The following is a 13567-nucleotide window of genomic DNA, read 5'->3' as shown; positions in this document are numbered from 1 at the left end:
CAGTGTAGTTTTTATTTGCGTTTCTCTAATAATTAGTGATGTTGAACATCTTTTCATGTGCCTTTTGGCCATCTATATGTCTTCTTTGGAGAAAAGTCTATTTAGGTCTTCTGCACATTTTTTGACTGTGTTATTTGTTTTGATGATATAAGCTGCATGAGCTGTTTGTAAATTTTGGAGACTAATCCCTTGTTGAGCACATCATTTGCAAATATTTTCTCCCAATCTGTGGGTTGTCCTTTTGTTTTGTTTATGGTTTCCTTTGCTGTGCAAAAACGTTTGAGTTTAATTAGGTCCTATTTGTTTATTTTTGTTTTTATTTCTATTACTCTGGGAGATGGATCGAAAAAAAATATTGTTGTGATTTATGTCAGAGAGTGTTCTGCCTGTGTTTTCCTCTAAGAGTTTTATAGTGTCCGGTCTCGCATTTGGGTCTTTAATCCATTTTGAGCTTATTTTTGTGTATGGTGTTAAAGAATGTTCTAATTTCATTTTTTTACATATAGTTGTCCAGTTTTCCCAGCGCCATTTGTTGAAGAGACTGTCTTTCCAGCATTGTATAGTCTTGCCTCCTTTGTTGTAGATTAATTGACCATAGGTGAGTGGATTTATTTCTGGGCTTTCTATCCTGTTCCATTGATCTATATTTCTATTTTTGTGCCAGTACTGTACTGTTTTGATGACTATAGCTTTGCAGTATAGTCTGAAGCCAGGAAGCCTGATTTCTCCAGCTCCATTTTTCTTTCTCAAGATTGCTTTGGCTATTCCGGGTGTTTTGTGTCTCCGTACAAATTTTAAGATTTTTTGTTCTAGTTCTGTGAAAAATGCTATTGGTAATTTGATAGGGATTGCATTGAATCTGTAGATTGCCTTGAGTAGTATAGTCATTTTCACAGTATTGATTCTTCTAATCCAAGAACATGGTATATCTTTCCATCTGTTTGTGTCATCTTTGATTTCTTTCATCAGCATCTTATAGTTTTCAGAGTACAGGTCTTTTGCCTCCTTAGGTAGACTTATATCTAGGTATTTTATTCTTTTTGATGCAATGGTAAATGGGATTGTTTCCTTAATTTCTCTTTCTGGTCTTTTGTTGTTAGTGTATAGAAATGCAAGAGATTTCTGTGTATTAATTTTATAATCTGCAACTTTACCAAATTCGTTGATGAGCTCTAGTATTTTTCTGGTGACATCTTTAGGATTTTCTATGTATAGTATCATGTCATCTGCAAACAGTGACAGTTTAACTTCTTCTTTTGCAATTTGGATTCCTTTTATTTCTTTTTCTTCTCTGATTGCCGTGGCTAGCACTTCCAAAACTATGTTGAATAAAAGTGGCGAGAGTGGACATCGTTGTCTTATTCCTGATATTAGAGGAAATGCCTTCAGCTTTTCACCATTGAGTATGATGTTAGCTGTAGGTTTTTCGTATATGGCCATTATTATGTTGAGATATGTTCCCTCTATGCCCACTTTGTGAAGAGTTTTTATCATAAATGGGTGCTGAATTTTGTCAAAAGCTTTTTCTGAATCTATTGAAATGATCATATGGTTTTTATTCTTCAGTTTGTTGATGTGGAGTATCATATTGACTGATTTGTGTATACTGAAAAATCCTTGCATCCTTGGGATAAATCCCACTTGATCATGGTGTATGATCCTTTTAATGTGTTGTTGGATTCTGTTTGCTAGTATTTTGTTGAGGATTTTTGCGTCTTATGTTCATCAGTGATATCTTTGTCTGTTTTGTGGTATCTTTGTCTGGTTTTGGTATCAGGGTGATGGTAGACTCATAGAATGAGTTTGGGAGCTCTCCTTCCTCTGAAATTTTTTGGAAGAGTTTCAGAAAGATAGGTGTTAGCTCTTCTCTAAATGTTTGGTAGAACTTCTGAAGCCATCAGGCCTCGACTTTTGTTTGTTGGGAGTTTTTAAATCACAATTTCAACTTCAGTGCTTGTAATTGGCCTGTTCATATTTTCTGTTTCTTCCTGGTTCAGTCTTGGGATAATGTACCTTTCTAAGAATTTGTCAATTTCTTCCAGGTTGTCCATTTATTGGTATACAGTTGTTTGTAGTAGTTTCTTATGATCCTTTGTATTTCTGTGGTGTCACTTGTTAACTTTTCCTTTTCCATTTCTAATTTTATTGATTTGAGTCCCCTCGCTTTTTTCTTCATGAGTCTGGCTAAAGGTTTATCAATTTTGTTCATCTTTTCAAAGTACCAGCTTTTAATTTCATTGATCTTTGCTATTGTTCTCTTCATTTTTACTTCATTTATTTCTGCTCTGATCTTTATGATTTCTTTCCTTCTACGAACTTAGGTTTTGTTTGTTCTTCTTTCTCTAGTTCCTTTAGATGTAAGTTTAGGTTGTTTATCTGGGATTTTTCTTGTTTCTTGAGGTAAGATTGTATTGCTATAAACTTCCCTCTTAGTACTGCAGGATTGGTTGGAGCATTTAATTCATTTACATTTAAAAAAAATTTTATTTAGTTTTGGCTGTGTTGGGTCTTCGTTGTTGTGTGTGGGCTTTCTCTGTTTGCGGTGAGTGGGGGCTACTCTTTTTGTGGTGCGCGGGCTTCTCATTGCAGTGGCTTCTCTTGTTGCGGAGCATGGGCTGTGGCCTTGCGGGCTTCAGTAGTTGCAGCACATGGGCTCAGTAGTTGTGGCACACAGGCCCTAGAGCGAACAGGCTTCAGTAGTTGTGGTGCACAGACTCAGTAGTTGTGGCTCGTGGGCTGTAGAGCGCAGGCTCAGTAGTTGTGGTGCATGGGATTAGTTGCTCTGCGGCATGTGGGATCTTCCCAGACCAGGGCTTGAACCCACATCCCCTTCATTGGCAGGTGGATTCTTAACCACTGTGCCACCAGGGAAGCCCCTTAATTCATTTACATTTAAGGTAATTATTGATATGTATGTTCCTATTGCCATTTTCTTAATTGTTTTAGGTGTGTTTTGTAAGTCTTTTTCTTCTCTTCCTCTTTTGTTCTCTTCTTTTGTGGTTTGATGACCATCTTTAGTGTTGTGTTTGGGTTGCTTTTTCTTTTGTGTGTGTCTATCTATTGTAGTTTTTGGGCTTGCTGTTCCCATGAGGTTTTGATATAGCAGTCTATATGTGTACAAGGTTATTTTAAGTTTCTGGTCTCTGCCCCGACTAGAGGAGTTCCTTTAGCATTTGTTGCAAAGCTGGTCTGGTGGTGCTGAATTCTCTTGGCTAATGGTGGCCTCCAGGAGGGTTCACACCAATGAGTACTTCCCAGAACTGCTGCTGCCAGTGTCTTTGTCCCCACAGTGAGCCACAGCTGTCCCCTGCCTCTGCAAGAGACCCTCCAATACTAGTAGGTAGTCTGGCCCAGTCTCTTATGGGGTCACTGCTTTTTCCCCTGGGTCCTGGTGAGCAGAAGACTTTGTGTGTGCCCTCCAAGAGTGGAGTTTCTATTTCCCCCATTCCTGTGGAAGTCCTGCAATCAAATCCCGCTGGCCTTCAAAGCTGGTCTTTCTGTGGACTCCTCCTCCTATTGCTGGACCCCCAGGCTGGGAAGCCCAACGCAGGGCTCAGAACCTCAGTGGGAGAACGTCTGTGGTATAATTGCTTTTCAGTCTGTGGGTTGCCCATCCAGTGGGTATGGGATTTGATTCTATTGCGATTGCACCCCTCCTACCATCTCACTGTGGCCTCTACTTTGTCTTTGGATGTAGGGTATCCTTTCTGTAGGTTCCAGTGTTTTTCCATCGATGGTTGCTCAGCCGTTGTGATTCCAGTGCTCTTGCAAGAAAGGGTGAATGCATGTCCCTTTACTCTGCTATCTTTGAGATCCCAAATTAGATTTAAAGGGAGAGGTAGAGACCTGAAGTCAATGTGACTCTTAACCTGTGGACAAGAATAGCCCCACATGGTTGTGAATCTCTGATCTCTTTGTTAGATGCCACTCAAAAGATCAACATGCAGACATAGTAGTGACATGACAAAGACCTTTCTTTAATTAAAAACTTTTATCAATGATTGCATTGAAGGCATGCTTATCAGTTTTTAAAATCACATGACTCTGGGCACAGTAGTAAATATCCTCAGGATTTAACCATCTACCACTCTTCTGGAATGACTTCAGGATCCATGATGAAGATACTCCAGCCTTGTAATTCCTTGACCATCCCCACTGCAATGATTTTTCCCCCTCTGTGCCACTTCACTAAGGGCACGTACTGAGGCCACATCCTGCATCTTATTCCACAGAATTGCCCTACCCCTGAAATCTGAACTCTGAAACTCCACTCGGTGCTCAAAGCCCCAATTTCCACACTCCTCCATTCCCATGAAACTTATTTTCAATCGCATCAAGTTCTCTTCTCCTTACTCTTCTCCATCTTCTCAGTTTATCAGCTTTCATTTAGTTTCTTCTCCCAGGTGCAGATTCCACGATCAATCCCTTCAAATACACTCTCATCACCATCCTCACTTCCTTTGCCTTAGCGATCTCTGCCTCTCCTCTGACCAGTTCTGGTCCTACATTAGCCTATTTCTGGTTTCCTCCACTCAGGGCCCAGGCCTGCTGAGCACTTCTAGAGGAAACACAGAACCTTGCGGGTTGATTCAATTACAAAATTATGATTTCCAGCCCCAGCTGAGTCCTTGGTGCTGCCAGGAAATCTTTAGCTCTTTCCAGCTTCCCACAGGGTCCCTTTCCTGAAGCCTCCATCACTCTCCCTATCCCTTTCACTCTCAACAGGTAGACGTGCCTACTTTATAATGGATAGAGGGGCAATTGGATTTGAGCTCCTTCAGCTGCCGTCTTCCCCACCTCCCCGTCTCCCCACAGAGGTACCTATTCCTGCCTCTCATCATCATCAGAGGAAGTGGCCCTCTTCCCTCCTCATTCATGCTCCTCCCCTTGTATCTGTTTCTGCTTCACTAACCCCTCATCTCAGCCTGCAAATGTCCTCTCATCCTAAAAAACCCTCATTCCTTCCCACCTTCCTCTCCAGCAAATACCCTCTCTCCTCCTCTCACCATTTCTGTTTTCCTCCTTCCTGAGGTCTTCTCAGTTCACTGCCATCTGACTTTTCACCCCACCGTGCATGCTATCAGTTCTCAAAAAGGTCACCAAAGCCTCTTAAATGTAAATGAAATGGGTTTTCCAGTCCTCAGCCTGACTTTTCTATAGCATTTGACCTTTTTGACCACCCGTCCTAACATTCTCTGGTCCTGGATTCCCACATAACACTTTCTCTTGATTCTTCTTCTGTCTCTCTGATTGCATGTTCTAAAATAATTTTTTTTGCTGCTCACTTCACTGCCCCTTTGATGTTGATATACCCCAGCCTCTGACTTGAGCATTCCCTCCTTTTCTCTCATTGTATGCTTTCTTTGCTATAGTAGAGATAATACATTCTTTAGAGTAAGATGGGGTGGGTTCAGATTTCATTTTCACCACTTGTCAGCACTGTGATCTTGAGCAAGGTTTTCCACATGAAAAATGGGGCTAATAAAATCGATTTTAATGACTGGATATGATGATTAAAGGAGATAATGCATACAAAGAGCTTCATTCAGTGGCTGACACGGATGGGCACTCAGTGCATTTTCATTCTCTTCTTTCCCTCAGTGCCCTCTCTCTCCACTCCCTTTCTTGCCAAATAACTTCTTATGGTTCACCTTACTTTTGTGGGTGTTGTAGATCCCAGGTTTTGGAGTCAGCCCTGGGTTGAGATCCTTGTTCTGCCACTTACCTGTCCTGTGACCCTGGGCTTGTTGTTGCTCTGAACTGTGGTTTCCACATCTGTAATATGGTAATAGTAGTTCCACATCTCTAATCAATGTGAAGAGGGGGATAAATATTTATATATTTGACCCTTGAACAACATGGGGGTTAGGGGCGCCAGCCCGCTGCATAGTGGGAAAACTGTGTATAACTTATAGTCAGGCCTTTATACCCATGGTTGCTTCACATCTGTGGTTCTGCATCAACCAACTGCAGATCATGTAGTACCACAGTATTTACTACTGAAAAAATCTGTGTATAAGTGGACCCACGCAGTTCAAAGTCATGTTGTTCAAGGGTCAACTCTATATACACACAGACACACACACACTACATATATATATATATATATATATATATATATATATATATATATATATGTATGTATGTATGTATGAAAAGATGTGGTGAAGTGCCTAGCACAGTACCTGGCATGTAGTAAGTGTTCAGTAGATGGTGTTATTATCCCGTTTGCACCTATGGTTATGTCTGTCACACAGAGATACTCTCAAATATCTCTCTCCCACCCCACACCCATCTCTTGTGCTCTAGACCTGTATTTTCCCAACTGGCTGTGGAACATCTCTACCCTGATGGTTTGCAAACGGCTCAGACTCTTGTTCAAAACTGAACTGTTTGCTTTTCCCCAATGCTTGCTCTTCATGTATTCTCTGTCTCGGTTAAAGCATCACCATCCATTCAGGTGTGACTTTTTGGACTCTCTCTTTTTGTCACTGCCTACCTCCTGTCAGTCATCTCTGACTTATTTCTGCTATTTGTTCCTTTCTAACTGTACTGCTTCAGTTTAGTCTCTTATCTTTTCTCACTTGTATTATTGCCTGAATGCTCCTCTTTCTGTCCCATATTCTACTCTGTGTCCAGAGTGACCTTCTTAAGATACGAGTCTCACAGTTTCACTTTCCTGTTCCAAAACTTCATGCTTTCCTGTTGAAGTTTAAGCCTTAAATTTAAGTGCTGGTAGGTCTTGTGCTGACCTGTTTGTCCATCATCGTCGCCCGCCACTGACAGCTCTTGTCTACACACTAATTTGTTTACTAGCTATTCCTCCAAGATACCATATGCCTTCAGGCTCTGCCTTTTTTTTTTTTTTATTATTACCTCTCACTAGGATACCCTTCTACTCTTCTCCAGTTGGCGAACATCCTTAAAGGAGCAGCCAAATGTCTTCTTTCCTCTTGATCTTTCCCTGATAACCTCATCCTTCCATCCTGTTGCTCCTGTGCATAGATAACGTTTTTTAACACTTCTCCATTGTTGCAGTAATCATTTTGTATTATAGTTATTTACATGCCTGTAATTGCTGGGCTTGGACAATGCCTGGCAGATAGTAGGGACTCAAAAAATGTTGGTTGATTTGAATAAATGAATGCATAGAATGACAGGGTAGTCTAGAAGGATCTTGTGAGGTGGAATCTAACAAGTTAAAATTTATTAAAGGTAAATATGAATCAAGAAAACCAGTTATGGGCTTCCCTGGTGGTGCAGTGGTTGAGAGTCCGCCTGCCGATGCAGGGGACACGGGTTCGTGCCCCGGTCCGGGAAGATCCCACATGCTGCGGAGCAGCTGGGCTTATGAGCCATGGCCGCTGAGCCTGCGCGTCCGGAGCCTGTGCTCTGCAACGGGAGAGGCCACAGCAGTGAGAGGCCCGCGTACCGCAAAAAAAAAAAAAAAAAAAAAAAAGAAAACCAGTTATTACAAGAATGAAGATGGAAGAGATTGGTTTAACAGCAGAATGTGTTAAAAATTAGGGGTTTTGCTTGACAGCTCAGTGCAAGTCAGCAATTTGAGGTGGTAACAAATAAAAACAAGAAAGAAAGAAAAGAATATGAAATATCTTAAATGAGGAATCTGAATGTCTGAGTTTATACACAGAGTATTGTGTTTGGCTCTACGTATCATGATTTTATTGGGATTTAGACCAGAATAACAATAATTATTGAAACTATTTTGTTTTTAATGTTTTTTGATAAAAATTACCAAAATAGAGTGAGAAACCACTAGCTAACGTTATCAAGGAAAAAGAGAGAAAACAATGACAATGAAGGAATTCCCTGGCGGTCCAGTGGTTAGGACTCTGCACTTCCATTGCAGGGGACACGGGTTTGATGCCTGGTCAGGGAACCAAGATCCCACAAGCTGCATGGTGTGGCCAAAAAAAAAAAGAAAAATAGAAAAGAAAAGAAGAAAAGAGAGAAATGACAATGAAAAAGAAGCCATTGAAATAGATAAAAAATTATAGAAGATTTTGTTGGCCTTTATGCAAATACATTTGAAAAGCTCAAGGAAATGGATAATTCCCTGAGGAAATACAGATTACCAAAATTGATAGAGGTAGAAAGTTTAAACAGACCAATTTCTGTTGAAGAAAACAAGAAACTTATTGTGAAACTGCTTCTTAAAAAAAGCAGTAGGCCCAGATTATTTCACAGGGAAATTCTACCAAACCTTCAAATATCAGATCGTTTCAGTGCTCTATATATTATTTTAAAGGATTGAAAATGAAGGGAAGTTTCCCACTTCTTTTTATGAAGCAAGTATAATATTGATATCTATACATGATAAAATTGTTACAAAAAAGAAGACAATTATTCATATTATTTATGAATATCCATAAAAAAGTACAAAATATATACTACTAATATAATACTAATAAATATTTTCTTAGCAAACAGAATCCAACACTACATTAAACATATAATTCACTGTAATTCAGTAGGATTAATTCCAAGAATGCAAGATAGGTTCATTATTTGGAAATCCATTACTGTCATATACCATATTAATAGATCTCAAGAAAAATAATCATAATCATAGTCATAATCATAATCTTCTCCATAAATGCTAATAAAATGTTTGTCAAAATTCAACATCCATTCCTCATAAAAATACTCAAGATAGTAGGACTTGAGGGATACTTTCTTAACACGATTTTGTACATATATATATATACACATACATACCTATTTATATATGTATTTTATATATACATATATTTATATATGTGAGTATATGTGTGTGTATATATATACATGTATACATATATATACACGTATATATCTACACACAGGTATAAATTAATATATTTTCATTTTAGTCCTAAAACCAGTAATATTAATTGGGGAACATTACAAGTTTTTTTCTAAAGCAGAAACAAGGAAAGAATGGCTACTATCTTCACTTCTATTTAACCAGATGTAGCCAATACAATTAGACTAAAGAAATTAATTAGAGGCACACGGATTAATAAAGTAAACCTGGAAAGCCGCAGAGAATTAATGACAGAATAACACAAACAAATAAAAGGTGAGGTAACAGGATGTAAAATTAACATACTGAAATCACTAGCTTTCATATACACAAATAATAACCAGTTAGGGGGCATAATGGTAGGAAAAAACCTCATTTAAAATAGCAACAAAGAAGAGTAAATGCTCAGAAATGAGTTTAACAAGAAATGTGCAAACTTTCAAACACTCCTAAAAGACACAATTAACTAGAAAGATCCTCTGTTCTTGAATAGGCTGGATGATTCAACATCACAAATATGTCAGTTCTCCCTAAGTTAATTTTTAAATTTAATACAATCTTAATAAAAATTCCAGTTTTTAAAGGAAGTTAGACAAATGAATACTAAAGTTCATGTGGAAAAATAAATATGCAAGAATAGTCAAGACAACACTAAAAAAGAAAATTCTCAGCGAGGGGTGGGGACTAGCCCTGTCAGATGTTAAAGTATACTATAAAGACTCTATAATTAAAACATTGTGATATTGATGCATGAATGGACAAATAGACAAGTGATACAGAATAAAAAGCCCAGAAATGGACCCAAGAACTTATGGAAATTGAGTTTATAAACTCAATAAAATTGAGGGAGAAGGCAGATTAAACATCCTCTCATATCAAAAATGATAAAATTATAAAGATGTCATCTCAAATCACTGCATAAAGAGGGCCTTAAAAAAAAACACCTTTATTTCCTGCAGTTAAAAAAAAATTGTGGTAAAAAACACAACTCAACCATATTTAAATGTACAGGTTAGTGTTGTGAAACAGATCTTCAGAACTTTTTCATCTTGATAAACTGAAACTCTATACCCATTAAACAATAGCTCTCCATTTCCCCCTCCCCTGAGCCCCTGGTAACCACCATTCTACTTTCTGTTTCTGTGAATTTGACTACTTTAGATATCTCATGTAAGTGCTATCATATAGTATTTGTCTTTTGTGACTGGCTTATTTCATTTAGATGGTGTCCTTAAGGTTTATCCATGTTATAGCATGTGACAGAATTTCTTTCCTTTTTAAGGCTGTATAATATTCCGTTGTATGTTAAATTTTGTTTATCCCATTTTTCAGCTGATGGACGCTTGGGTTGTTTCCACCTTTTGGTTACTGTAAATAATGCTGCTGTAAGATGGGTGTACAAATAGCTCTTTGAATCCCTGCTTTCAAGACCGTAGCCTTTTAAGACAAGCCTTTAAGAGAAGACCAAGCCTTTTAGTTGTTATTCATGCTGAAGACATTAAGCATTCAATCTGTCAAGCATAAGAGAGAAAAGACTAAATAATATTAAACCCTTTTAAAAGCAAAGCACAAACTTTTCCTTACAGTTTTGATGTTCCATCATTTAGATACATCATTTCTATAGTGTAATTATATGGACGAAAATGATTATCCAGTAAGGGTAGTCATGGGTAGTCATCTTACTTGCTTACTTTAGCATAGTTCTGATAAATTTGAAAAAATTTTAAATAAATAGAAAATGTAATATGTATAAGATATGAAGATAACTATCTCTAAAAGTTTTGGAATCCATTTTAATTTGAGAAATGTCAAGCATTCCATATGATGATATCTTGGCTATAGGTTAAAGACAGAATTATCTTAGGCATCACCAGCTTAGGGTTTTTCTTTAGCCCTCTGATGTGTGAGCTTTTTGAGAAGGGGTAAGGGTCAAGAGAATGTAAGTTGCTCTTTCATTGTTGTACTCCAGGATATACTCAAAAGCTCTCAACCCTTAATTTCAAGTTCTTTGACTGAGCAGGTTCTGCTGGGAAGCCATCCCATTTCCTTATTTCTGTATTTGAAATCTCTCATTTTGACCCCATGTTTATCTTCCTAATATTTATTTTTCTATTTTTGCTCCTGTTTAAAGGTACAATCACTGGTTTGATGGAATGGCTTTACTTCACCAGTTCAAGATGGAGAAGGGCACAGTGACATACAGGAGCAAGTTTCTACAGAGTGATACATATAAGGCCAACAGTGTTCATGATCGAATTGTGATCTCAGAATTTGGCACATTGGCTCTCCCCGATCCATGCAAGAATGTTTTTGAACGTTTCCTGTCAAAATTTGAACCGCCTGGTAAGCAGCCTTTAATATGCTCAGAATTTGCAGGGGATAGTGATGATTCTTTAAATTATTATGATATATGTCAAGCTATATAAATACGAATATTGAAATATATATTTTTTTGATATGAGAGGATGTTTAAACTGCTTTCTCCCTTGAGAAAGCTGTGGTGTTTAAATAACTCTGGGGTTTGATTTCAGCAATTACTGACAACACCAATGTCAACTATGTGCAGTACAAGGGTGATTACTACATTAGTACGGAAACCAACTTCATGAACAAAGTGGACATTGAAACCCTGGAAAAAACAGAAAAGGTAAAATATAGGTTAAAAACGAATATAATAAACCCTAAAATTTTTCTCCATTCCAAATACTTTGTAGAGTAGCTAATATCTGAAGAAAAAATTGGATCCTTAAACAAAACCAAAGTTACCCACTGATTCACATCATTGTGTACCCCCTGTCCTGGTTAGAAGGGCCTGTGGGGTTGGGGTTTTCCTTAAAGATAGTTCTAGACTTCTTCTTCCTTAGTCCTAATGTCTGAAGGCTAGGGCGAAGGAGAAATAGAGTAGTACAGACTTATTTTTTTAAATATTTTTTTAACATATTTATTGGAGTATAATTTTTTTACAATGTTGTTTTAGTTTCTGCTGTATAACACAGTGAATCAGCTATATGCATACGTATATATATCCCCATATCCCCTCCCTCTTGCATCTCCCTCCCACCCTCCCTATCCCACCCCTCTAGGTGGTTGCAAAGCACCAAGCTGATCTCCCTGTGCTATGCAGCTGCTTCCCACTAGCTATCTATTTTACATTTGGTAGTGTATATATATCCATGCCACTCTCTCACTTCGTCCCAGCTTATCCTTCCCCCTCCCCGTGTCCTCAAGTCCATTCTCTACATCTGCGTCTTTATTCCTGTCCTGCCTCTAGGTTCATCAGAACCTTTTTTTTTTTAGATTCCTTATATATGTGTTAGCATACGGTATTTGTTTTTCTCTTTCTGACTTACTTCACTCTGTATGACAGACTCTATGTCCATCTACCTCGCCAGAAATAACTCAGTTTCGTTTCTTTTTATGGCTGAGTAATATTCCATTGTATATATGTGCCACATCTTCTTTATCCATTCATCTCTTGATCCATTAGATTGCTATCATATGACCCAGCAATCCCACTACTGGACATATACCCTGAGAAAACCATAATTCAAAAAGAGTTGTGTGCCACAATGTTTATTGCAGCACTATTTACAATAGCCAGACTTATTTTTGCCAATTCATTTTCTGCCTAGCTACAGGTAGAACTGGACTGGAGATTATCTAGACCCATACTGCCTTCACGTTACACATTAATTAAAGATAAAATAAAACTTTGGGCCAGAATTTTAATTTTAATTCTTATTCTTTTGATCTTTCCTGTGATCTTGTGATCTTGGGCAAAATAAAAAATTCATACTGGATAATCATTTTTGTCCATTTTTTGTTGTTGGTGGTGGTAGAGTTTTTGTTTGGTTTTGTTGTTCTTTGGTCTTAGTTTCTTTTTCTTTAGTAGGAAAAATAATTTTGGTTTCTCAGAGGTGAGACATTAGGGCTTAAACTGTAGTTTTTATATCTTATTTTAAAAATATTTGACACATCCCTACTGTCTATGTGTCTAAATAGAGATCTTCCCATGTAACATTTAAGTCTCTGTATGGTCTTAAATTTGCAGGTAGACTGGAGCAAATTTATTGCTGTGAATGGAGCAACTGCACATCCTCATTATGACAAAGATGGAACAGCATACAACATGGGGAACTCCTATGGGCAACATGGTAAAGTTGGGATGGGGGTCTTTTAAAAAATAATTGGGAGTTAACTATCTTCCCACAGTTCCATTATGGCCAAGATGTTAACATATATGAAACTTCATTTGAAAGGTTCAGAAAGAAATCTCCAAAGTAGCATTACTGAACTTAAAATATATAATTTATAATTAAGTTCTGTTGTCTTTTTGCACATATGCTTGGAAGCTGATTTTCTATGTGATCTTTTCAGCATGACTCACATTTTTATGTTCCATTATGCTTTTTGGCTCACAAGCATTGTAGGGATGAGTAATGTATTTCTCAAACTTGAATTATTGGGAAGTACCATATTGTAAGTATAAGAAATTTAGAATGCTACAGCAAAGAGATATAGAGAAGGTATACTGTATATTACATAGGAAGGAATTTATTATTACCATGGGAGTAAAACACTACAAAGTAAGTTAAGGTTAAAGTTTGGTTGCATTCACAACCACTTACATCACATCTCTTTCCTGGTCATCCATATGCTGCCTATTATTCTGTTCCAGAAGGTTCTAATGGCTAATAACTAGCATTTATTGAGTGCCTAGTATGTGCTGGTGTTAACCGTATTTTCCATATATTTTCTCAT

The 13567-nt window shown here is 37.7% G+C and overlaps 1 protein-coding gene across 1 annotated transcript in view; it reads left to right on the top strand.

The window, feature by feature from the left end:
• BCO2 (beta-carotene oxygenase 2) overlaps positions 1 to 13567 on the top strand; it is a 43895-nt gene that overhangs the window by 7545 nt on the left and 22783 nt on the right. Inside the window, exons 3-5 of the mRNA XM_060017952.1 lie at positions 10938 to 11149; positions 11338 to 11453; positions 12858 to 12960. Coding sequence (XP_059873935.1) covers positions 10938 to 11149; positions 11338 to 11453; positions 12858 to 12960 — 431 coding nt within the window. The remainder of the gene's footprint in view (positions 1 to 10937; positions 11150 to 11337; positions 11454 to 12857; positions 12961 to 13567) is intronic.

The sequence above is a fragment of the Delphinus delphis genome, chromosome 8, assembly GCF_949987515.2.
Source record: "Delphinus delphis chromosome 8, mDelDel1.2, whole genome shotgun sequence".
NCBI classification, from domain to species: domain Eukaryota; kingdom Metazoa; phylum Chordata; class Mammalia; order Artiodactyla; family Delphinidae; genus Delphinus; species Delphinus delphis.
The sequence above is the reverse complement of the archived record's forward strand: the minus strand, read 5'-3'. Positions and strand labels throughout refer to the sequence as shown.